The sequence below is a fragment of the Vitis riparia genome, chromosome 9 (genome assembly GCF_004353265.1).
Source record: "Vitis riparia cultivar Riparia Gloire de Montpellier isolate 1030 chromosome 9, EGFV_Vit.rip_1.0, whole genome shotgun sequence".
Classification (NCBI taxonomy): domain Eukaryota; kingdom Viridiplantae; phylum Streptophyta; class Magnoliopsida; order Vitales; family Vitaceae; genus Vitis; species Vitis riparia.
This window is the reverse complement of record NC_048439.1, coordinates 13,560,157-13,587,281: the sequence shown is the minus strand read 5'-3', so window position 1 is coordinate 13,587,281 and position 27,125 is coordinate 13,560,157. Positions and strand designations below refer to the sequence as shown.

The 27,125-nt window shown below is 37.0% G+C and overlaps 1 protein-coding gene across 1 annotated transcript in view; it reads right to left on the bottom strand.

Annotated features, from left to right (window-relative positions):
• The window catches only part of LOC117922515, a 47,044-nt gene extending 20,302 nt beyond the window's left edge, over positions 1-26,742 (bottom strand). Inside the window, exons 1-10 of the mRNA XM_034840645.1 lie at positions 26,485-26,742; positions 24,777-24,900; positions 24,605-24,667; positions 23,560-23,661; positions 23,259-23,427; positions 23,062-23,160; positions 21,792-21,941; positions 3,157-3,196; positions 2,850-2,907; positions 2,655-2,737 (exon numbers count right to left, since the gene is read on the bottom strand). Coding sequence (XP_034696536.1) covers positions 2,655-2,737; positions 2,850-2,907; positions 3,157-3,196; positions 21,792-21,941; positions 23,062-23,160; positions 23,259-23,427; positions 23,560-23,661; positions 24,605-24,667; positions 24,777-24,900; positions 26,485-26,532 — 936 coding nt within the window. The 5' untranslated portion in view covers positions 26,533-26,742. The remainder of the gene's footprint in view (positions 1-2,654; positions 2,738-2,849; positions 2,908-3,156; positions 3,197-21,791; positions 21,942-23,061; positions 23,161-23,258; positions 23,428-23,559; positions 23,662-24,604; positions 24,668-24,776; positions 24,901-26,484) is intronic.
• Positions 26,743-27,125: the final 383 nt, after the last annotated feature.

Genomic DNA, 27,125 nt, shown 5'->3' with positions numbered 1-27,125 from the left:
GTGATGCTACAACAAGTTATGACTGGTCACTAGACATTAAAAGAGAGAAACAATCTTTTTTTTTTTTTTTTTTTTCAATCATAAACAAGAATGTAATAGAAATGGATAAAGTAAAAACATGAGAAGAATGAGAAATCCTCCCCAAACTTATAAAAGTTAAAAAAAAAAAAAAAAAAAAGGATTTGACTATTTCGTATACTAATAAGACCTATATATCCATGTAGAACCATAAAAAATTTATACATCTTAGCATCCATGAGAAATAACATCATCTCGATCAAATAGGATCAAAGCAACTCTCGTATCCTCATTTTTCAATCCCTTATGATCTACACATCGACTATTAGTTGAGCTGAACAACATCGAGAGGGACGCCCTTGAATGTCATGATATAAGAGGCCCAAAGAGATGAATAGAAATGAATTAGATTCCAAATTGTCTCTGAAACCCTTCACTTCTCAAAAATTCTAACATTTATTTCCCTCTACACAAACCATATCAACAAAAGACAAGTGATTTGCCATAGGGCTTTACCTCTAATGGAGCTCTCCAAACCCCTATATGAAATAGTTATCATATCACATATGTTCCTTGGTGGAATCCAATCTTGGCTAATTTGAATAGCCTTTGCCATAGGCATAGGCATAAAGTCACCATTCAATGTAAAAAAAAAAAAAAATGATTAATTGTTTCTCCACCCCTTTAGCACAAAATGCACCATTCAAGTCTAAGGGCCTTGTAAGATGTTTGTAATTGTAACATGTCAATGGTGTTTATCTTTTTATGTACCCCCCACTAGCCAAGCAAAGGTTTTGACCTTAGATGAGACTTTAGATTTCCATAGAAATTTAGCTACAAAGAACGGAATTGTGTCTAAAGTATAGAAAGATTTCTGGCGTCTAGAATGGATGGTGACAAGGTACATGGGTGAGACAAAATATGAGTGTTTCAAGATCCTCTATCTCCAAGTCATTTAGGTTGTGACCAAAATTTAGCTTCAAGGATAGATAGGATAGAAAGATTTCTAACTGTGATCCCTCCATCACAAATCTTTCCAAAAACAAATTCTTACACCACCTACCACAAAATGAGTGAATCTAGAAAAATCCTAAAAAACCTATGCAATAACTTTTCAAGGAGATTGATGTGACCACCTGACTAGAATGTTGGTGTCCCAACCGTAGGGTTGTGTTCCATAGATGGTCAAAATAACTTGGTACCAAAGGGTAGAACTTTCTCTTGGGAGCCTCTAAAGTTACTTCCCTAAAAGGACATAATTCCTCAAAGAAATCCTCCCAAGGCCCAAACCCCCTTCCATCTTTGGCTTGCATACTAGGTCTAAGTTGATGAGGCAGTCTCTCTTATCCTCTCTCATCCCTTTGATCAAAGAAAATCCCTATTAAATTTCTCAATCTTAGATGGGACTAATGATGGAATCTTAAAAAGAGAGAAAAAATAGTTAGAAATGCGAGACAAGTAGGACTAAATTAGAGTTATTCTTCCGCCTAAGGAATTAGACAAAGTTAAATCACTTCTATAGGAATTTGTTTCTAATGGACATACTCTCCATGATTGATAAACAGTTAATTTGTTGCAACCATTCAGTAGCATATGATCCACCATCTAATCAGTTCCAATAAGTAGGTTTGCAACAAGAAACTAGTATCATTCATTAAGCTTTAAAATTTTCTCTTTATCAGTAGTATACACATGTCTAGCACACACTGAATTAGAGTGAAATTAGATGGCTGAGATATAAATCAAAACAACTTGAATTTTTTTCTGTATTTTCAGGTTTCTATTCTGTATGATTTTTTCTCTTCTACATTAACTGAGGAACTCATCAGAAATGGAACATTGCGCCTTTCCTGATGCTGAGTTGCTCAGATATGATTGGTTCTGAAAATTAAAGAACAGGTGATAATATAGGAAAAATATCCTTCCCTAGGAATCTTTTCAATAAGATATACTCTCTACCGACGCAAATTATAGGCATTGCCTCTATTTTCTCTTCTTTTCTTTTTTTTCTTTCTTTCTATTTATGGGACTTCCTCTTTGACACCAGAACTTTTGATACATTGCCAAATAGATCACATAATGAGTATGGAAAGATTGGAGATTCACTACTGAAAATTTGGAAGTATCATCCATCTTGAGAATATTTTAGAATATTTTATTCTTTAGAATATTTCAGAATATTTTATTCTTTGAATTATTTCCTGTAAATAGGCTATTCCCTTAAATGGATTTAGACCATTGTATCTATAAATATGATTGTATGTACATGGTAGATGAATGAATCAGAAATTCATTCTCAATTCATCTTTGTGTTCAATAAGCCTCCACAAATCTTGCTGCATAGAGATGAAGAAGTAATATCCTTGCTTCTTTTTTGGATAAGCAAAGAGGCCAAAAATAACTTTGCTTCTTCAAACACAAACTATCTCAAATATCAATAACAAATTATACTTCTCTTTGAAGGAATTCCCTTCCTCTTTCTGTAATTCTCAGCCCTTCTACAAAGGTCTTTATTTCTCTTTTAAATTTGAAAAATAACAATAAATTAAAAGGTAACAACAACTCAAATAAGAAGCAATGATAATAAGATCTTCATTTTTTCTATTTTCAATAATGCAAATAAAAAGTATACTGACCGTATCAGTGTCTTCAGTTATTGTCCAAGCAAACTTCTCCATTGGATGCTTTTCGTACAGGGGTCTCTTAATCTTTTCAAGAGCTGGCAAAATATTTTGTTTTTAGAGTAGTTCTAATTTTTAATATACTTGGCATAATTGTCCTACATCTGATTCAAAATAATATAAGAAACTAAGAGTGGATGTCTTCCTCACCAAGAACACTTTCTGGAATAGTTCCTGACTGAAGAATCTTTGTTTGCAAGTCCTTATTCTGTTCAGAAAAAGAAGCCCTTTAATGCTGATTCTACAAAAGCTTATAAAGCACCCAGAAAAATCTAAGAAGCAACTATTAATACTTCAAAGGTAAACAAACTGATAATTTGGTCAAAGCACATCAAAACTGGTAGAATTACCAAGATTACTAAATGGAGAGAAGGATTACAAGACATGAACATTCAAAGAACTGAAAGACCATAACAGATATTTGAACATAAAAGGCCAGAAAGAATCTGGAAAATACCTCCTTAAGAAAGTTTATTTCTGATTCAGATAAACCTCTCCTGAAAGATGTCAATAAACTTTAATAAATGGTAAAGTCAAATTGAAAACAAGTAAACAAAACATTGAGAATAAATAAGAGCAGTATCCAAAAGATTTAACATAGGAAAGACTGTCAAAAAGGAAAATAATCAGGTTAGATATGAAAATATCATTCACATGAAGATGAAAAGCAAGCCAGGGCATTGCAGTTTGATTGAGCTGTAATATGATGCTAATTAATAAAAAATAAAAAAAATAAAAAGAATTGGTAGGTCAATTTTTGTGCCCATTGGAACTTGAACCAGAAACCTCCCACAAACCCTCCCAACCCTTTGCCACTTGAACCAGACAGCAAGGGCAAAATTAACCACTAACAGCTAACAAACGAAATGCTGGTGCAGCATTTGACAATAGACCTATAATGAGTCACCAACTCGTGCACAAATAATAGGTGGTTGTCACCCACTCACCAAACTGTTGGCATTCTTTTTTAGGATTCGAATAGATTTGCTTCTCTCAGTGGAAGGGAGTCGCTTAGAATCCAACCCAACTTTCAGGTGCATTAAGCTTAATAGTGATGAATGCATGCAGTGTAACTTTAAATGGGTACTGGTGGCCTTATCAAGGATCATAAAAGTGGGTTTGTCAGAGCATTCTCAAGGCCTGCTAGTTTTGCCTTGGATATTCAGGCAAAGATTTATGCCCTATTGGAAGACCTGAAAGAAGAGTTCATAATGGACTTTTACCTTTTAAATGTAGCAGGATTTCACAGAAGTTCCATCTAGAGCATCATAGAACAAGAAAGGACCTTAGAAATATGCTCCTTGGCTTCACTGTATTCTGGATCTTTTAAGATCTATATAGGTTGCTTCTTCGCATGGAAGTCTAGGTTGGCTAACCAAGATACCAACTTTCTAGCCAAGAAGGAGCTTCCTCTCCCATTGAGTTTGTAGGAAATTTCTCCCCATTTGAGTTTTTCTTCGGTTTAGTTGGAGGGGCTTTCTATTGGCTGGAGAAGTTTTCCAGTGTTGTGGTTTTTATTTTCCCTTCTTACTACATTCGTATCACCTCTAAAGGACCTCACATCCTTCTTCATACTTTCCTACTAATGATACTTCAGTTTCCCATTGGGGGGAAAAAACAAGTGCAGTTAAGATATAAATCATCTTTTTGTGCATGACAACCTGCAGAATACCCATGACTAACGTAAAGTAACATTTTTATACCAATATATCAAATAAGATGGGCCTGAACCCAACTTGTGCTGTTATCACCAACATGAGTATCTTAGTGGCCCAGTTCTTTCTTGATGGTCCAGCTGTTCATCAGCCTTCTAATTATTTGGTACTTCTTTTTTGTCTCTCCTAAAACACAAACCTAGTGTTGAAATCCAATAATTATTCCTAATTTTATAGAGTTTATTTGATTTATTCCTGATTTTGTGCATATTTTCTGCATATTTAAATTAGTTGACTATGTAAATTAAGGAAGTTGTAATTTAGAGGATTTGTCGGAAGAATTTTAGGAATAGGTCAATTGTCTTATTCTATTTCCATTTATTATACAAGTTTGAAAGTTGTATATATGTTTTTGTATTAATTTTTCAAAAAAATAATAATAAGATTTTATTTTCCAACACGGTATTAGAGTTGGAAAAAGGTTTCTAGTAGTTTTTTTTTCCTTCTTCTTGGCCTTCATTGTCAAGCCTTACCTATCATATTCACAACCTTCTATTGCCATCAACCCTTATTTATTGCCATCATTGCAATAAGCCGAGATACACTAGAGAGACGTGCTGGAAATTGCATGGAAAGCCACAATCAAGGGCTAAGGACAGCCACAAGGGTAACATGCAATTTAGAAACAGCAAAGACACTAGGTTAAACATCAACCTCAATCAAACTCCCTTTCACAAAAGAACAACTAGATCTCTTGTATAAGATCATGGGAAAATCCAAGGTTTCCTCTTCCCCCACTTCTTGTGTTTTTGCACAGTCAGGTACTTAGTGCTTCTAGCATTCTTCATTCTAACACTTGGATTATTGATTTAGGGGTAATTGATCACATGACTAAAGAGTCTAATGTTTTTCTATCCTACATTTCATGTTTTAGCAACCAAAAAGTATAGGTTGCTAATAGATCTTTGACTCCTATTAGTGGTATAGGCAATGTTTCAGTCACTCCCTATATCACTCTTTCATCTGATTTGCATGTCCTAAATATGTCTTGTAACTTATTGTTCATCAATAAATTAACAAAACCTCAAAATTGTCTTGCAACTTTCTTTCCCACTCATTATGTGTTTCAGGACCTAACTACGAGGAAGATAATTGGTAGTGCTAAAGAGAGAGGGTCTCTATTACTTGGTTACTAAGGAGCAAGGAAAAATTCAAGCTCATCAAATAAAAGGAAATACAAAAAAAGAACTTAGGTTAATACATGAAAGATTAGGGCATCCAAGTTTTTTCTCTTTGAAAACTTTGTACCCTAAATTGTGTGTCAACCTAGATCCTTCTATATTCCAATGCGAAGTTTGTGAGTTATCAAAAAACCACTGAATTTCTTATCCTTTGAGCAGTAAAAGAAGTGAAATTCTTTTCTCTCATCCACACTAATGTTTAGGGTCCTTCACAAGTCCTTGTCATTCAAAAGCAAAATGATTCATAAGTTTTATTGATGATTGTACTTGCACCACATGGATCTATCTCCTAAAAGAAAACTTTGATACCATCCTCACCCTTAAACAATTCCACCAAATGATCTGAACCCAATTTAATGCAAAATTGCAAGTTGTGTGGAGGGGAATATTTAAACCACACCCTTGGAAATTATTTCTAAGAGAATAGAATTATTCATCAAACCTCTTGTATAGGTACTCCTCAACAAAATGGGATAACCGAAAAGAAGAATAGACATTTGTTGGAGGTAGCTAGAGCCCTAAGGTTTGCTAGAAATTTTTCTAAGTTTTTTTTAGGAGATACACTACTTATAGCTGTCTACCTTATCGATCGAATGCCTACAAAAAGCTTAAACTCCAAGACTCCAATAGACATCCTAAAACAACACCTACCTCACATAAATTGCCTTGGCTCCCTTCCACCCAAAGTCTTTGGTTGTGCTATATTTGTCCATATTCCAAACAAAAATAGATCCAAACTTGATCTCAAAGCCACTAAGTGTATTTTTTTTTTTGGGCTATTCCCCCACACAAAAAGGATACAAGTGCTATCACCCACCTACACAAAGGAAATTTGTCTCCATAGATGTAAGTTTTTTATGAAAACCAGCACTATTTTTTTTTTTTGATAGGAAACAACAAATATATTGAAAGAATAAGAAATACAAAAGAAGGATGAGGAATCCTCCCACCAAAGATAAAACTAAACAACACAATAAAAGAACAAGAAACTACACTATGAAAACTACGAACAAGCCCTCTTGGTTAGACCATCCCGTTGGAACTACACACTGCTAACCAATCTAATTGTAACATGTTAAGGGGAAAGCCCTAAAAAACCACGGAACAATAAGCCCAAAGAGAAGCTAGGAAGTGAAAGGAATCCCATAGATTCTCTGAATTCCTACCTTTGTCCTCAAATATCCTAGCATTTCTTTCCCGTCACACAACCCAAATTAAAGCAATGCATGCATTTTGCCACAAAATTATCCCTCTTTTGGAAGTGTCAAAACATTTATAATTGATAGACATCATGTCTGAAATGCTTCTTGGAGGAACCCAATCCATCTTGGCTAGCTGAAATAATCTGTGCCACAACCCCATGGACAAGGAACAATGTAGGAAAAGATGATCTACCGAATCTCCTTGCTTCATGCACAACTTACAAATGTCAGGACTAAGAGCTTTGTAGGGTCTTCTCAATTGTAGCAAGTCATTAGTGTTTACCTTCTTGTGTGCCACTAACCAGACAAAGGACTTGACTTTGAAAGGGACTTGAGAATTCCATACAAACTTAGTAGGAAAACAAGGATATAAATCGGGCACTTGGGACAAGGCTATAAAGAAATACTTGACTGTAAACAATCCTGAAGAAGATAATGACCAGCACTATTACCAAAAATTTGATCTTCAGGGAGGAGAAAATATTGCAAGAAGATCAGTTTTGGATACTTCCTTTACCAATTTGGAATCATGTTACTGAATATGGTGATGTTGAGGAGATAGACAACATACAACCAGCAGCAGGAAAAGAAACTGACATCATAAAACCAGCAGTAGTAGAAACTGTTGATTCAGACTTGATGGTTTACTCTAGGAGGCTAAGGCTAATGCAAGAGCAAGACCCAATCTCTCTTACACACAGCCAATCATCAACTCCAAAATTAGGTACATCTAATCCTTCTAATCCCTCTCTTCTTAATCATAATTTTGACACTGATCTTGATATTCGTAGAGCTATTTGCAAAGGTGTTAGAAGTTGTACTAAACATCCTTTGTCAAACTTTCTATCCTATCATAGACTTTGCCACCAATATAAGGCCTTTACCACTCATTTGTCCTCAGATTCAGTTCTTAAAAACGTACAAGAGGCTCTAGGTGATCCTAGGTGGAAGATGAAAGCCTTGTATATAAATGAAACATGGGATATTGTTGATTTCCCAAAAAAAAAAAAAAATTAATGGGATGCAAGTGGATGTTCACTATTAAATACAAAGCTGATGGTTCGATTGAAAGGTATAAAGCTAGGTTAGTGACAAAGGGATACACACAAACCTATGGAATTGACTAGCAAGAAACTTTTGCACCTGTGGCAAAGATGAATTCCATTAGAGTTCTTTTATCCTTAGCAGCAAATCTTGATTGGCCTCTAAAACAATTTGATGTAAAAAATGCTTTTTTGCATGGAAACTTGGAAGAAGTATTTATGGATTTGCCTCCTAGTTTTGAAGGAAAATTCAGCAATGGAAAGGTTTGTAAATTGAAGAAATCATCATATGGTTTGAAGCAGTCTCCTTCAGCATGGTTTGAGAGATTTGCTAAGTCTCTACTCAAATTTAGCTATCACCAAAGCCAAAGAGATCATAGCCTTTTCATCAAGCAATCACCTGAAAAGAAGATTGTTGCACTTATTATTTATATAGATGACATAATTGTTCACTGGAGATAACGTAGAAGAGATGCAGATTTTAAGGGGAAGTTGGCAAAAGAATTTGAAATCAGATCTTGGAAATCTCAGATATTTTCTTGGCATTGAGGTGGCAAGATCAAAAAGGGGAATTTATGTTACTCAAAGGAAATATATCCTTGATTTGATAAATGAAACCGAGATGCTAAGATGCAAACCTACAAGTACACCTATTGATCAAAATCATCAATTAGGAGTCTAATAAAGGAATACCAGTTGACAAAGGGAGATATCAAAGACTTGTTGGGAGCTTAATTTATTTATCCCACACGAAACGAGATATAGCATATGCTGTTAGAATGGCAAGTCAGTCTATGCACTCCCCCTTAGAATGTCATATGAATGCATTTTTTAGAATCTTGAGGTACCTAAAGTCAACTCCAGGAAAAGGTTTATTGTTCTCAAAGAACAATCACCTTAGAGTTGAAGCTTACACAAATGCAGATTGGGTAGGTTCTATTACTGATAGAAGATCTACTTCAGGGTATTGTACATTTGTGGGCAACAACTTGATTACTTGGAGAAGCAAAAAGCAATATGTAGTTGTTCGGTCTAGTGCTAAAGCAAAGTTTTGAGTCATGGCCCTTGGCATTTGTGAACTCATTTGGCTAAAGGGTTTATTGAGGGAACTACAAGTCAATCTTGAGAATCCCATGAGACTGTATTGTGATAACAAGGCTGCAATCAGTATTGCTTACAACTCAATACAACATGTTGAGATTGATAGACATTTCATTAAAGAAAAGATTGATAGTGGACTGATTTCCACTCTGCTTGTTACATCCAAACTACAACTAGTTGATGTCTTTACAAAAGGAGTTCAGAATCCTACATTCAACTCTATGGTTAACAAGCTGGGAATGGAAGATATCTTTGAACCAGCTTGAGAGGGAGTGTTGGAATCCAATAATTATTCCTAACTTCATGGAGTTGATTTGATTTATTTATGATTTTGTGCATATTTTCTGTATATTTAAATTAGTTGACTATGTAAATTAGGGAAGTTGTAATTTAGAAGATTTGTAGGAAGAATATTAGGAATAGGTCAATTGTCTTATTTTATTTCTATTTATTGTACAAGTTTGAATGTATATATATTTTTATACTAATTTTTCAAAGAAATAATAAGAAGATTTTATTTTCCAACACCCAGAACCTCCCATAACCTACCCCAACCCTTCACCACTTAACCCAAGCCTCAAGGGTTTGTTTGGCACTCTATTTTTAGGAAGATGTTGAGCAGAATTCTGTTGTTTTAGAAGAAGTGAGGATCAATTTCATATATATATATATAGAGAGAGAGAGAGAGAGAGAGAGAGAGATGAGACAAAAGCAAAACCAAAATATAGCAACAAGAGGAAAAAAAAAATTAAAGAGCCACTACAATACTCTGTGCCTCAAAACAGTCCGGGAGGATGGGTGTTCCCATTTTAAAGACAGAATATTTTATAAAAATTGAGCACTTTTTTGAGGTTTTCCTAGGCTGCTGCCAACTTCTGAGATCACATACAGAATGTTTTTTTTTTTTTAATCAAAAACAAGAGATGTATTAATAATAAAGAAAAAGTTCATGAGAAGGATGAGGAATCCTCCCCACAAATACACAAACCTAATCAAAACAAAGAACTCCACTATACAAGGAGATTTTTTTTTTCCTTTTTTGATAGGCAAAAGAAAGGGGCTTGTATTAAAAGTACCTAAAAGACAGCAAAACAAGTACACACAAAGTATACAAACAAAGTCCAACAATAGCAAGGATATAAGGAGACAAAAAAATAATAGTAATATATAAAAACAAAATAACCATCTCCTTACCTAACAAAGAACCACTCTACAAAATTTATCAAAGACAACATGTGATCCTCTATAAACACTCTAGTTCAAATTCACAAAAGTATACATGAAAATGGATTTAATAGTTTGGTCAAACCGCTCAATGTCATTGAAAACTCTTCTATTCCTTTCCTTCCAAATAGTCCATAATCCACTATACAATGAGATATATGAAAAAAGATAGATCACACAAGGATATACACAGATTACAACTCCTCTAACCAGGCTAAGCTCCTTTCAATGGTGGTCCAACTCTATTGGTGTACACACCAAATGCCAATTGAGTTGAATGACATTTAGAGGGAATTTCTTTAAATTCGTCAATACATAGGCCAAAAAAGAAGAAAAGAAGTGAAGTCAATCCCATAACATCTCTAACATCCTCCATTTATCCTCAAAGATCCTAACATTTCTCTCTCACCATATGATCCATATCAAAATGAGACAAGCAATCTTCCACAAGGTTTTGCCTCTGATGGAGTTCTCTAAACCCATATATAAAATAATCAACATGTCAAATAAGAAAGAGATGGTTAATCATCTCTCCAACCCCCCCATAAAGGACACACCAATTAAGACTAAGGGCTTTGAAAGGTCTTCTCAATTGTAGCATGTCATTGCTATTTACCTCCTTGTGTGCCCCTAACTAAGCAAAGGCCTTAACCTTAAATGGGACTTTAGATTTCCATACAAATTTGGTTGGATTAAATGAGATTGAATTTGATATATTGGACAAAGTGAAGAAGAAATATTTTACAAAGAGTAAGTTTGAAGAAGATAGTGCCCAAGTTCTTGCATTTGGGATGGATGGAGACAAGTGTATGTGAATAAGAGAGGCCATGAGTCTTTTGAGGTCCTTAATTTCCAAATCGATGAGGTTGTCACAAAAATAAAGGTTCCCATAAAAAAAAAGTGGAAGAATTGCCAAGAATAGCTGAAATGGAGATACTTCTAATTGTGCCAACTTTATAAAGACTTGAAAATTGTGAACATAAAGATTAATTCACCCCCCCACCAAAAAAAAAAAAAAAAAAAAATTCTTATCCCATCACCCACCACAAAACGAGTGTGTGCAAAAAAAAAAAAAAAAAAAAAAACAAGAGAACCTATGCAATGGCCTTCCAAGGGTAATGATGTGACCATCTAAATGTATTATTGGTAGGATTTTTTTTTATATAGATAAAAAGATGTATATATAATGAAAAGAGGAAGCACTAAAAGTCGTGCCCTCAAAGTATACAAAAGAAGCCTAAAGGCTCAAACCGAAGGGGAAGGGATAGAAACAAAAAACATCACTTGCCCTTACTTAGAGCCTAACCAATCAAAGAAACTTACAAGAGAAGAAGGGGTCAAAACTATAGACATCCTAACCCAAGACCAAAGATTACATACAAAAGAATTTTTCAATCTTTGGAGTGAAAGCTCCTCATTACCAAAAGCTAACATATTCCTTTTCTTCCAAACTAACCAAAATATACATAAGGGGACCATTTGCCAAACCTTTTTACAAGCTTTTCCCACAAACACCCCGTGCCACCCAAGAAGAGTTTCCTTCACTGAATAAAAGAGTATCTAAGCCACACCAAAGAGGGAGAAAAGAAAATTTCATAGAACCCGAGTCTTCACATAATGAAGTAAAAGGTGATCCACCATCTCTACTTCAGAGAGGCATAGAAAACACCTATTTGCCAATGAGTGCCCCCTCCTTTGAAGTTGATCCAAAGTTAAGACTTTACCCTAAAAAGCCTCCCAAGCAAAGAAAGTCACTTTAGAAGGCACACTTGCCTTCCAAATACTACCACTAGGGAACAAGGGAGAATCTTCGGGCTTCAAAATAGAATAAAGAGACTTGATTGTAAAGGTGCCACACTTCAAAGTTGTCCAAATCACTCTATCTTCCTCCTTCCTTTGCACCTTAAAGGCTTGGATCTTTTGCAAAAAACGCTCCACCAACTCAATCTCCCAATCATTAAACACCCTTGAGAAAAGAGGGGTCCAACCACCCCCATCACCATCAAGGTTCCAAACATCTGACACCCAAGCTTCCTTAGACAAAGAAATGGAAAATAATGAAAGGAAGGACTCATTATTTGCGGATGATACGTTGGTATTTTGTGAGGAGTCTCTAGACCAAATGACTTATCTAAGCTGGCTTCTTATGTGGTTTAAGGCGTGTTCAGGGTTGAAGATCAATTTGGAGAAGAGTGAGTTAATCCCGATGGGTAGGGTGCAAGTTATAGAGGACTTGGCCTTGGAGTTGGGTTGTAAAGTGGGTGGGCTCCCTTCCTGCTATTTGGGTTTTCCTTTGGAGGCCCCCTTCAAATCAGTGGCTGTGTGGGATGGTGTTGAAGAGCGATTTCGAAAAAAGCTTGCAATGTGGAAAAGGCAGTATATTTCAAAAGGAGGGACTCACTCTAATCCGAAGCACTCTATCTAGCATGCCTATATACTTTATGTCTCTCTTTTACTTGCCAAGAAAAGTGAGGTTGAGATTGAAGAAGATTCAAAGGGATTTTCTGTGGGGCGGGGGAGCTCTTGTCCAAAAGCCGCACCTTGTTAGGTGGAACTTGGTTTGCTTAGATAAAAGGAAAGGTGGGTTGGGTGTGAGAAATCTAGCTCTCATGAATATCGCTCTCCTAAGTAAGTGGAATTGGAGGTTTGCCAATGAAAGAGAGGCTTTTTGGAAGTAAGTCATCAGTCACAAGTATAGTGAAGATGAGGGGGGATGGTGCACTTAGGAAGTGAGTGGGAGATACGACGTTGGGCTTTGGAAAGCAATTAGGAAGGAGTGGTTATTTTTAAATGGTAGGTTAGCCTACCAAGTGGGTAGTGGGCAAAGAGTGAGATTCTGGACGGACAAATGGTGTGGAGATGCGCCACTTTGTGAGTCCTTCCCTTCTTTATTTTCCATCTCTTTGTCTAAGAATGCTTGGGTATCGGATGTTTGGAATCCTGTTGGTGATGGGAATGGTTGGACCCCTCTGTTTGCAAGGGCATTTAATGATTGGGAGATTGAGTTGGTGGAGCGTTTTTTGCATAAGATCCAAGTCTTCCGGGTGCAAAGGGAGGAGGATAATAAAGTGGTTTGGACAACACCAAAGTGTGGCACTTTCTCAATCAAGTCTCTTTATTCTATTTTGGAGCCCAGAGGTTCTTCTTTGTTCCTTAGTGATAGTATTTGGAGGGTGAGTGTGCCTCCTAAGGTGGCCTTCTCGCTTGGGAGGCCTCTTGGGGTAAAGTCTTAACTTTGGAGCAACTTCAAAGGAGAGGATACTCATTGGCAAACAGGTATTTTCTATGCCTCTCTAAAGTAGGGACAATAGATCACCTTTTACTTCATTGTGTAAAGATGTGGGTTCTGTGGAATCTTCTTTTCTCCTTTTTTGGTGTGGATTGAACTCTCTCGTGTATAGTGAAGGAAACTCTTATTGGGTGACATGGAGCGTTTGTGGGGAAAACTAGAAAAAAGGCTTGGCAAATGGCCCCCTTATGTATATTTTGGTCAGTCTGGAAGGAAAGGAATTTATTAGCTTTTAGGAATGAGGAGTTTTCGCTTCAAAGACTGAAATATTATTTTGTATGTAATATTTGGTCTTGGGTTAGGGTGTCTATAGTTTTGAGCCCTTCTTCTCTTGTAAGTTTTTTAGATTGGTTAGGCTAGAGTAAGGAAATGTGGTGTGTTTCTATCCTTTCCCCCTCGGAGTGTGTCTTTGGGCTATTTTTGTATACTCCTTGTATACTTTGTGAACATTTTTTTTGGTGCTTCCTTTTTTTTTTTTTTTTAATGTACATCCTTTTATCTATCAAAAAAAAAAAAAAAAGGACTTACAAAGTGGCTCATCTCCACACCACTTGTCCATCTAGAATCTCACTCTCTACCCATTACCCACCTGGTAGGCCAACCTACCACTCAAATACATCCACTCCTTCCTAATTTTTTTCCACAACCCCACACCATACCTCTCACTTACTGCACGGGAGCGCCATCCCCCCTCCTCTTCACCATACATGTGACTGATGACTTGCTTCCAAAAAGCCTCTCTTTCATTGGCAAATCACCAATTCTACTTAAGAGAGTTATATTCATCAAAGCTAGATTTCTCACACCCAAACCACCTTTCCTTTTTTCCAAGCAAACCATGTTCCACCTAACAAGATGTGGTTTCTACACAAGAGCTCCACCACCTCACAGAAAATCCCTCTGAATCTTCTCCAATCTCAACCCACTTTTCTTGTCAAGCAAAAAAGTGACATAAAATAAATAGGCATGCTGGATAAAGTGCTTCGAATTACAGTGAGTCTCCCTCCTTTTGAAATATATTGTCTCTTCCACATTGCTAGCCTTTTTCGAAAACACTCTTCAACTCCATCCCACACGGCCGCTGATTTGAAGGGTGCCCCCAAAGGCAAACCTAAATAGCAGGAAAGAAGACCATCCACTTTACACCCCAACTCCAATGCCAAGTGCTCTATAACATGCACCCTGCCCACCGGGATTAACTCGCTCTTCTCCAGATTGATTCTCAACCTTGAACAAGCCTCAAACCACATGAAAAGCCAGCTTAGATAAGTCATCTGGTCTTGAGATGCCTCACAAAACACCAATGTATCATCCGCAAATAACAAGTTCGAGATTAGAATCCCCTCGCCCCTACCTCTCACCCTCCAACCAGATAAGTAGCCCCCACTAGTAGCCCTCCTCAATAAACAACTAAACACCTCCATGGCTATCACAAACAAATAAGGGGAGAGGGGGTCTCCTTGTCTCAATTCCCTCGAACTTTGGAAAAAAACGGAAGGAGAACCATTTATTAAAACAGAAAATTTCATAGTAAAGATGCACCAATCTATCCACTTTATCCATTTCTCCCCAAAGTCCATCTTTCTAAGCACTGCCATCAAGAACTTCCAATTGACATGATCATATCCCTTCTCTATATCCAACTTACACAACATACCCCCTTCATTGCTTTTCAACCTTGAGTCCACAACCTCATTTGCAATCAAAACTGCGTCTAAAATTTGTCTACCCTCCACAAAGGCATTTTGGGACTCCGAAATCACTTTCCCCATTACCTTTTTAATTCTATTAGCCAACACCTTGGCCAACAACTTATAGAGGCTGCCCACAAGGCTAATCAACCTAAAATCTTTTAGATCTTCTGCACCTCCCTTCTTTAGGACTAAAACCAAGAAAGTAACATTCAAAGACTTTACAAATCTACCCCACTCATGAAAGTCTAAAAAAACCCATAATCTCTACCTTCACAACATCCCAACAAAAAAGCCAAAAAGTCATGGTGAAGCCATCCGGACTAAGGGATGTGTCCTTGCCTAGATCTGAGAGTGTTGCAAACATCTCTTCTTCCAAAAAATGAATCTCCAGCCCCTCAGCCTCACTGCTAGCTAGCCCCATAAAAGACAACCCATCAATACAAGGACGCCACCCCCTTTCTTCTGAATACAGGTTATGAAATGCCCCCACCACACTATCTTTTAAATCATTCTCCTCAATATGCCAGCAGCCATTCACTTTTAGCTTGAACAACCAGTTTCTTCTACTATGAGCATTCGCCATCCTATGAAAGAATCTGGTGTTATTGTCCCCCTCCTTCAACCACACTTCCCTAGACTTTTGTCTCCAAGAGATTTCTTCCCTCAACACCCAAGTCTTATAAGACTCCTTAGCCTCCTTTCTGGCTTCACAATCTTCCAGATTCAAAGCTAAACATTTCTCCTTTTCATCCTAATACACAACCTATCTGAGAGCTTCTCCTTTTTTAGTCTCAATGAGACCAAACACTTCTTTATTCCAAGTTTTCAAAATATCTTTTAAGGCTCTTAATTTTGCGTCTAAAACAAGGTTGGAGGTCCTAGTAAAACTTAAGCTCCCCCACCACGTCTTCATTTGATCTTTGAACCCCTCCTCCTCCAACCACGTGTTCTCAAATCTGAAAGGAGAAGGTCCCCTCTTCATGCCTCCTTCTAGCAAAATGGGAAAGTGATCAGAAACTGGTCTGGGTAGAACACCCTGCACAGCCCCATTAAATAAGTTGTCCCAATTATCTATCACTAAAAACCAATCAAGCCTAGAATGGGATTGGATATTCAACCTGCCCCTCCAGGTTAAAGGACCCCCCTACAAAGGAAAGTCCCTTAACTCCAAATCCTCTACCACTTCTGAAAATCTCCTCATTGATGCAAAAAGCCCACCTCCCCTACCACATTCCTCTAGAAATTTGATCATATTGAAATCCCTTCCCACACACCAAGGGTCACTCCATAAACCTCTTATTGACCCAAACTCGTCCCAAAAGTCCTCTCTATCAGTACTGTACACCTGACCATACACACTAGTAAACACCCACACAACCCCATTCACACAGTTCTTAAAGCGGAACGAAATTGAGTATTCTCCTTCTTCCAAATCAACCAACTCAAATACTCTGTTATCCCAAAATACCAGAATGCCTCCAGTTGCACCCCTTAAATTGACTGCACTCAAATCTAGATGTCTTCCCACCCTAAGACTATAGACAATCCCTGTAGTCAATTCTTTAATTTTGGTTTCTTGCAAACAAACCACGTCCACTCTTTGAGATTTTATCACTGACTTAATAATCTTTCTTTTATCTCTATCATTTGCCCCTCTCACATTCCAAGATAAAATTCTTATTTTCATTTGCACCCCGACACTAAAACCCCTCCAAAAATACCAAATTGGTATCAAACCTAGCTTTTTTATAGCTTATTGTCCACTCCAACTTCTTGAGTTCCCTACTAGATTTTGAAGACATTAATTTTGTCTTTCTAGACGCCCCATCCTGCCCTTTTTGGTCAATTCTCCCCTTCATCCTCCTCAAGAGATACAAAATTTCCTCTTCAAACTCTTTCGTCAGCATACCAAGGCATCGACTGAACTTCGCAAGACAGCTAGAGTTCCACCCTTCATCCCTCCCCCCTCCCTCTTCCAGTTGAAAGTCAATCCTCTCCACGATTGGACTCGCATAACCCGATCCAACCGGGACAATCGCTAGCTCAGTCGCACTAACACTGCCAGTCGAACCCCAAGGAGGCTCTTTTCGACCATCGAGGACCAATAAATCTTTAGTCGGCACTGCTCGCAGGGGATCCCAGTCCATCGCCCCTGCCGTTGAGCCTTCCAACCCACTGGATGCCCCCTCTGACACCAACAAAGCTTTGTTGGTCCCCAAGAAAGGAGTAGAAGAAGAAGCACCCCGAAGCCCCAAAGAAAAAGAAGAGTGGTTGTGATAAACGGGATACTTGGATGCTTCATCCATTAGTGCCTCGTCGGTGAACGTTGATCAACCAGGAAGCGACCCCCCAACGTTGAAATCTTCGTCGGCTAGCTTCACTTGCTCCAACCCCAAAGCTCCCACGATGGACTCAAGAGGAGCTCTAAAGGAGAAGAGCCACCCAAAAAGGCATGGATGGGCCTCTTTTAAAATGGGCCCAAAAGGCCCCTTAGAGTTCTCAACCACGCCCGCTCCCACAGGGCTGAAGGGTTTTGAGCCCACGGCCCAGCCCACTCCACTTCTTGAGTCCAACATTTCTCTTCCTTTAAATTGCTCCCAGCTTACTGTCCTAGGGCCAGGCCCATGCCCACTTAAAGTTGAGTCCAATTTAGAGCCTTTAGCCGGCCTACCTACTACACCAACTGCACCCCTAATCCTTCTACCACACTCAACCTGCTCTTCTGACCCCCAATTCTGATCACCAATTTGAGTCTCCCGCATGCTATCACCAGCGCGTGCACCACCCACACCTTCGTCCCCAACCTCACGCCTTGCTCTTTTGTGAAAAGCGGACCTCGGCACTACCTGAGAAACCCAAGGAGGTGTTTCCCACCACAGACGAACCACCTAGCAAGTATGCCTGGCCACCACCTGCAATGCCCCTAGCATATTCTTCCCAGAGGCTCTCACCAAGATACGAGCCCATTGCAACTGAGAAAAAAAAGTTGTGTCCTCATCAACAACTATAAAACCCCCACAGCTCTCCAATTCTCTTGAACACCTCTCTACTCCAAAGGTGAAGAGGAAGTCCTGCAACCCTCACCCATACTTCCTTGGCATGGCTCCCATTCCAAAAACACCCCACTTCAAGTCCCCATCTTTGCAAGAGAAACTCTCTCTCCTTAAAACGTCTACTGCCCCTTAAAAGCACCAAATCAGCTTCAAATTTATTTTCAAGCTCAAACAGCACAAGGGCCCCACCCAACCTGGAGATTTTTAAACCTCCCCTTAGAAACCAACTTGCAAGTGCCCACCCCGTCAAGGATGACAGAGGAGGAACCGATTCAAAACTGTCACCAAAACAGCCAACCAAGCAATGACTTAGCTGCTCTTCCCTGCAAAGAAGTTCTCGATCCCCTAAATGCACCCATAAAGACTCCCCTGGTTCCCCTATCTTCACTCTCGTGACTTCTGCATACGTTCCTTTTCCTTTCTCTTTCCCTTTGAAACTACACCCACCCTTTACAGAGATGGAAACACCCGAACAAGCTTTGCTCAGAGCTGGAGTGGAGACTCCTAGGGCCCTTAACTTCTTAGCCAACAAGAACCACCCCCCTACTAAACCTTTTCCCTCTGGAAATACAAGACAATACTTCTTAGCTTCCACATCTCGCACCGAATAGAGTAAAAACCTACCAGCTTCATTTGAACGACACTCTAGCCTAAACTTTCTTCCTCCATCTTCTCAAACTTTTAGACACCTCTAACTCGACTCTCCTCTACACCAAGCTTCCACACCTTCCAACAGATAGCTCAAACTCTTTTCTCCAAATCTTATCCAAGAGGAAAAGCCTTTGCTCCTTTCCAAAATAATCCCTCTTGGCTTACCTCGAACCACTTCAATGGAGATTTCAAAGGTCTTAGATTCTACTGAAAACCAACACTTTCCACCTTTCAAACCTCCTCTCACCTCCGAGGAAGCAATCATTTCTTTTTTTTGAATTGGACTACTATTGGTAGGATGTGACCCATAAATACTTAAAATAACCTAAAACCAAAGGGCGTAACTTTCTCTACGGAACCTCCAAAGTCACTTCCATAATAGAGCATAATTCCTCAAAAATATCTTCCCAAACCCCAAACCTCCAATCTCCTAACGCCTACACACTAGATCCTAATTGATCAGATAATCCTTTTTGGCACCCTCAAACCTCAACAATAAAAAATCTCTTTGAAATTTTTCAATGTTTGATGCTATTGCAAAATTAGGGTTATTCTAACTCTTATAAATAGCTCAGGATATGAGACAAGTGAAATTGAATTAGAGTTTAAGTTATTCTACCCCCTAAAGCAAAAAAGCTTTTTTCCACCCATCCAATCTCCTCAAGATTCTATCAATTACTGGATCTCAAAATGTATTTGTTTTTGGATTCTCCCCTAATGGAAGCCCCACATCCGTTAAAGGTCAACCAGAGACGGCACATTCAAGCATTGAAGCCAACCTGGAGATCTATTCTTGACTTATATTGATACCAAAAAGAGTGTTCTTGTTTAGATTGATCATAAGATCCGATAAGTGCCTAAAAACCAATAATATTTTTTTATCAAACCTAAAAACCAATAATATTAGCTTGAGATTTTGCAAATCAACCAAAGAAACTCTAAAGAAAAAGATGGTGTCATCCACAAATTGTAAATGAGACACTCTAGTCCTATTTCTCCTTGTCTTAAAGCATATAGTTGTCTTAACCCAACCTTTAGTGTTCGCATTCACTAAGACCGCAAAACTAAATAAGGACAAGCATCCCCTCATCCAAAACCTCCATTGAACTAAATCCTTTTCTCTCAAGCACATGGTCCAAAAAACCCCAATCTACATGTCATAGGTCTTTTCAAAATCAATTTTGAAGAGTACCCCTTCCTCTCCTGATCTCCTTTTCTCATCCACCCAACTCATTAGCAATCAAAATAGCATTCAAAATTTGTCTCCCCCCAACAAAAGCACCTTGTACACCTTGATAAAACCTTAGCTATGATCTGTACAAACTCATCACTAGGCTAATAGGTCTCAAATATGAGATTTTTCCGGTTTGACTCTTTTGGCACAAGAGCAATGAAGGTAACATTGGTGCTTTGATTTATTACCCCATTATTGTGAAACTCTAAGAACACTCTTAGAAGATTGTCCCTAATCACATTCCAGCACTTTTAATACACTGTAATGTTGAATCCATTAGGCCTAAGAGCCTTTTCCTTGTTTAATTGAAATACAACCTTATGAATCTCTTCTTCTAAAAAAGGGCAATCTAGCCATGCAACACTCTCAGTTGAAAAGGGAGACCAATCCAATCCTTCTAACCTCCAAAAACCACCCAAAGGTTTTGAGTATAATTTTCCAAATAAATGCATCATCTCCTCCATAATGTTTTCGATGTTATCTAGAATTACCCCTTCTTTTGAAACCAATAACTTTATTTAGCCTACTATTGGCCACCCTATGGAAATACTAAAGAGTTTCAATCCCCTTTTCTTATCCATTTGACCCTAGCTTTGTCCCTCCAAAACACCTTTTCCTTTAACAACAACTCCTCCAATTCCCCTTTCTTTAAGGCCCTCATTGCTGAAAATTCAGGAGCCAAATTCCCTTCCTGCTGCTAGGTATCAATGCTAACAACCTCTTCCTTGCAGCATGGTTTGTTTTGCTCATATACCTTATGCCTCAATTTTTTTTTTTCACATATAGAAGCTGTTGTGTCATAAAAGAATACCAATGGACTCTTGGAAACATGGACTAGCAATGGAAAAATGTTATTTTGGCCGGATGTTGGCTGCATGGCTGAGTTTGTAATCAAAACAAAAGATGCAACTAGTTTGAGTAAAGATTTCAGGCACTAGCTTTTATTACCCACATAGATAAATTTACATTATAAACCATGATATGAGATTGCATCATGTCCATCTGGCCACAGAAAACCTAATTTGTAACAAGAACATTTAAAGGAAATAAATATCTCATTGGAAATTCTAGATAGACTTAAAATTCCAATGAGCTAAATAAACTTCAATACTGTTTACCGTTCTCTAAAACATACTCACAGTGCCTAATGGTCAGTTTTAAGCCTAGTTAAATGGACTCCAATACACGTGTTTCAAGAATCAGGGTGCAGTCACATGTCACATGTTATAAGAACAGGGAGTCGAGGTTCATGTTTGGAAGAAAAGGCAGGGCTGTATGGCACCATGGCATAATCACTAGTTCCAAGTTAGAATCCTCAAACCTTGCTAATAATTATACAATAATAATTTGCCTATTATCATTACCTTGTGAGCATCAAATAATAGCCCAATAAGCCATCACTAGCTTATAAGAGAAAAACAGTTTTAAGCAACTATTAGCTGTAGGCTACTTAATTACCATCTGGGGGACATCCCAGAGATCTGAAGAGCTATTGAGCATTCAAGATATTGGCTGGTAAGGGGATGCAAGGATTGGGTGTGTTACTTTTTGTAAGAGAGTATTGGATGTGTTTAACCATGTAATGTTCAACATTCTTATTTGCAACCAGTTTTAAAGAAAAATAAAAAATAAATAAATAAATAAAAAACGGGGAAAAATGGAAGGAAATATAGAAACAGACGAAGTTCGTTACTGAAATACACACCGATAGCCGTATTTAGCTTTTTTTCCATCATGCTTGGGATTCAAAACAAAAATGTTGTATGCATTTTCTAGTTGTAGATAGTCTACAAGGCTAGAGAAGAGAACGTCCATCATGTCCACATCTACTTGCCAAAAAGTATCTTCATCCTCCCTGGAAACACAGAATGATGATGATTACTCAAACCAGTAAGAGACAAAAATCAATATCTTTTTGAATTAGGTAAGTTCAGCATTTTGATTTTAATTAACAATAGAACAAAACATGAAAAGGGAAGAAGATACTCTTCATCCACAAATATCCCTTTCAATTACAAAATTGAAGCCTTCCCACAGTAGTTAGTATGACTCAGGAGCAAAGCACATTTTTCCAATCTGATCAGAAATTTTAGAATGCAACACTGTTCAGTGCAAATACAAACTACCAATCTTCCCCAAAAGCCCATTTTGCAAACCCTAAAGGGGGGCACTACTAATTTTTTATCATTCTTTTTTTTTTCTTTTCTTTTCTTTTTTTTTTTTTTTTTTTTTTTTTCTTTTGGTTGCTTGACTAAGTTGAGTTGGCCATGGGGGTGGATGGGGGTGGGGGGATGGTGTGGTTCAATTTAAAAGCCAAGGCAATAAGAGAGTGTTATTAGTCTCTCAAAGACCATTCATGAAAAGAATGAGGTTTACTGATTGCTAGGAATGGAGGGCAACACTCATTGGATGTTCTGGAGAAGCATCATAGACCATGGACACCAGTCCAGATCCTAGAAATTGGTGGTGGTGGGATAAAACGAACAAACAAGCAAAAGCAAGCTCCAAATAGGTGTATTAACAAACTTTCAATATCACCAAATAAGCTCCAATAATACAATGTAGAGTTGGTCATCCAAGCAAATCTCTCCTATATGTTCAAAAAAATCAAATACCATTCCTTGAAGATGCAAAGGTTTCTTCTGGTCTTACATGGCTAATGTTTATTAACTGAAGAAAAACCTGAAACAATACATCTTGGCCATCAAATTCATCAATAACCATTCAATTTCATCATTCCCATCAACATTAAGAATTCCCAGAGTTTATTACAATTACAGCATAAAACAAAGTGTGGGTGTGGCACATATAATTTACATGTAGCTGTAAAATAAATCTTTCTGAGTAGTAATAAGATTTAAGGATAGATACAACAGATTTCAGTCTACATGTCAATGAAGCATGAACATGATCCTCTTAATGATAGTAAAGAAAAAACAAAGTAAATCAAATTCAGGAAAGGATATATAATTTACCTGTTACCAGACACATCATCCCTACGAGCTAAAACATTTATGGCATTGTCAAAAACCGAGGTAACCTTTTCACTCATTTGTATGGCATGAACAGAAACACTGAACAAGCACATTCATATTAGTGAAAACAGGTACAGATAACAGCAAGCTCATGTCCCAAATGAACAAGTAGATGAAAAGGTACAGAGAATCATTACTTGTAATTTATGTGACTGACAATAGGAAGATGATGGCGCTGCACCTTATCTATGCTAATCTTATAAAACGGAGTAAGAACTTCTCCAATATGTGGAACTCGTGTATGTCCAAAGATGTGATCAATTTTTGTGAACCAGCGCTCAAGTTCCTCAGGATGTAGCTTAAATTCTAAAGAAATATGACAAGCAGAGACCATCACTCTTATAAATTGAAATTAAAAGTTAAGCAAAGAGTAAAATGAAAAACTTAAAATTTTAAAAAAGAAAAAGAAAAAAAAAAATTGAGAGTAACATTACATACCATGGTTCCCTTTTCCTTCAAATCCTATAAAAATAAAATTCACAGGGACTGGAAGATGCATAGAATCAACTTCCAAAAGCTTTAGATAATTTGCGATATTTCCTGGGATATAATTTATGAAAGTAGATTAGAAGACCTTGGCAGTGCTCATATCAAATTGATGGCAGCTATAACTTAACTTTCAGTTTGGAGAAATAGGTTTGAAATTTTAAACAAAGTTAACTAGGAGCTCATTCAAATTGATGTGCTGAAACAAATAAAGAAAATATTGTAACAAGCACTACAAATTTAACCAACAATCCAAATTAAATTGATCTAGTCCCCTAAATTACATAGTTGTCTTTTGTTTGACAAAATCTAAGAACCAAGATGAAAAAACAATCTAGTTTACACTTCAAGAGTTAAGCACTTTGAGTCCCAAGAAATTTATGGTGATCAATTCAACTCAAAAAAAGCCTTATTCAAGAGATTATCTAATGTTTTTTAGTATACAGATCTCTACAACAAAGCTGTCATAGAATCTAACATAAAATTCCACATCCAGTTCTTTTAACCATGCAGTTATTTACCCCATAAGGATCACCAATGAAGAATCATTAAGCACCACCGTTTTTTTAAAGGAGTGAAAGCATACAACCTAGATATAGCTAATTGATCTTTCAGAAGATATGGCTCTATAATAACTTTCCTCCTGCAGGTTAAACCCAGTAGAATTCTGATGTTTATAAAATAATAACAATAGCAATAATAACAATAATTATAATTAAAAAAAAAAAATTCAATATCCATCAAAACCCATTACACAAAACCTCTCCAACAATTTCCTTTCACCAAACTCAAGAACTATCTTCCATAAAGGAATAAACGAATTGAGCCCACAAGCAGAGGCTTAATTAAAAAACAAAGTTTTTTTTTTTTTTTTAATTAAAAAACAAAGTTATAGTCCAAGGTAAAAGAAAAGCTTCAAAAACATGCCCAAAATCAGTTAATGTAACCAAGTCTCAAGGGAAAGTTTGGAGAAACATTTGCAGTAAACGTGCATTACCTGCTTTGGTGTAATTGAGAACACCCATTTTCCCATTGTTGGCTGATTCCAAATCATTAAAATCTGAACAATAGTAGATACCATTACAATAAAGAAATTAAAATAAAATAAAAATTATATACCCTAATAAATCAAGAAGATGGAAATCATAACTGAATAAAGATGCACATACCACTATGCATAACATTCTCACTCCAAAATCTACTCTTCTCTTTAAGATTAAATAAAGAAAACACTGATGACCTCCCAGTCTTACGAGTTCCAATGGGAGATCCATATGACCTACCTGCGAGGAACTGACATACATCACTGCAGAAATCAGTAAAACAAAGTTGTATCTGAAAAATAAATAAATAAATAAATATATGTATGTGTGTATGTGTGTGTGTATAATATATATATATATATATATTAATCATCAAAGCTAAAAGCTGGCACAAAGAAATCAATTGAAGCAACCAAAGTGGGGCAGTGAGCCTATAAAAAATGAGTTGATACTCAAAATCTATATGAACAGAGGATTGAGATGAGAGCATGTTCCTCATAGACAGTGCCATTCAAAAGGATCCAAGAATGCTCAGTTACACATCATAATCATACATAGGGATGATATGCCATGCATATTTTTCTATCAATTTTATTGAATTGATTCCAACCACACAAGAAGAAATCAAAAGGAAGAAACTAGAAACAATCAATTGGTTTGGAGGTTATGAGGCAGAAACTTCGCTATTGTAGAACTTATTTTGGTTGTAAATTTAAGTACAGTGCAAGCAAGCAATTATATTGGTAAATTTTTTTTTTTTGATAACCAAGGAACCTTCCATGACCAAACCCTTAAAACTCTCCATAGGGACCCAAACCTCAGGGTGCTAACTGCACCCACAACAACTAGTACCGAGTAAATGAAGGTATCATCATGGTAGGATTCAAACCTGGGACCATATACCTGGGTAAAATATACTACACATAATTGATACTATCAAAACAAAAAAAAGAGGATAGATGAGTTAAAAGAAATTGGGCACAATAATGAGCTCCTTTTGGAGCTTAGATGATAGATGAGGGAAAGAAATTCAATGAAATGGTAGACTCCATCTGGATAAGTGTGAGGAAAAGAGAAAAAGAGAGATAAAATAGAAAGGAAGAAAATTTTCAAGGGGGGAAAAGGTTCAGGATCCACAAGGCTATGTTTCGTTCATAGAAAGTAATAAGGAAAAAATGCAAAGGAAATGATTCTCTTGTGTACGGATACCATGAAAAAGGACACAGAAAAAAATATATAAAAGAAAACAAAGGGAGAGGGGTAGGGATGCTAAAAGATTTTCCTAAAAGATGAGGAAAGTTTACCGAATTCCTCAACAATTTAATTTTTTTCTTTTTCTTTAATTCCTCCAATTTTATCTCCATAGTAAACAGAGATGAAGTATCTGAAAATGCATTAGTTTTTGAACAATTTCCATTACATTTCATTTTCATTCACATTTTCGATGGTGATCCAATCAAGAATACTTGTTAAATTCCTTCCCCTTTTTCTCTCATTTTCCCTTGTAAAAGAATAAATATAGTAAAAAATTAGTATGAGAAGAAAAAAAAAAACAGATAATCCAGTTGAATTCAAGAAGTATTATGGGGTTGATAATCTTCGATATTTACAGAGTTGTAAGCAGACCAGTTGATAGCAGTAGTGTTGAATTCGTTCCATTAGGAACTGATACCTAAACCTAGAAACCATATTGATAATCTCCTTGACATCACCAGAATTAGGTATTTCTGTATTGTATGACGATGGATCATGTGCGATTTATTACCCAAAAGAAGAAGCAGCAGCAATTTTCCGAAATAGAAAGTATACAAACAGAAGGGGGAAAAGCACAGACCAGTAGAAGAAAAACGCAGATGAGGCGGTACAATCTGCGATCCATCATCTCATCGCCTCGCCTGCCACACCCAGCGCAAGAGAAGTTGTAGGGTTTTCAAATCAGCACAGAAAACACTGCTTTGCTTTTGTTGTCCTCAAGACTCAGCGCAGACTGGGAGCCTACTAATTTCAATTTTCTCCACCTCATGAACCCTTTCTTAACTCTCGAGCCAATTTCGGTTGAGCCCCACCCGCAGGGTTTTGGACTTGGGCTACTATTGGGACTGCGCACCTTCAGCTCACCCGTGTAACCCTGTGGCCTAGCCCCTCTCTAACAAATTTATTTAGGTGGGATCTGAAGGAACAATGAAAAATGTAGGGTTATTTGGTAATTGTACGCTTTGAGTTTTATATAACAAAAGCTTATTTCTAAACCTAAAATATTTTTAACATATTTTTAATATTTTAAAATATATTTTAAAAATAATTTTTATGTCTAATATTTTATTTTTAATCATGGTATATATTTATATAATTACTTTTTAAAACAACAATAAAAAAATCAAATGAAAATAATAAAAAACAACTAAAAGATATTTTCTAAAAATAAAAAATAGGTTTTAGTTGTCAAACGTATTTTTTGTGTTTTTTATTCTAGAG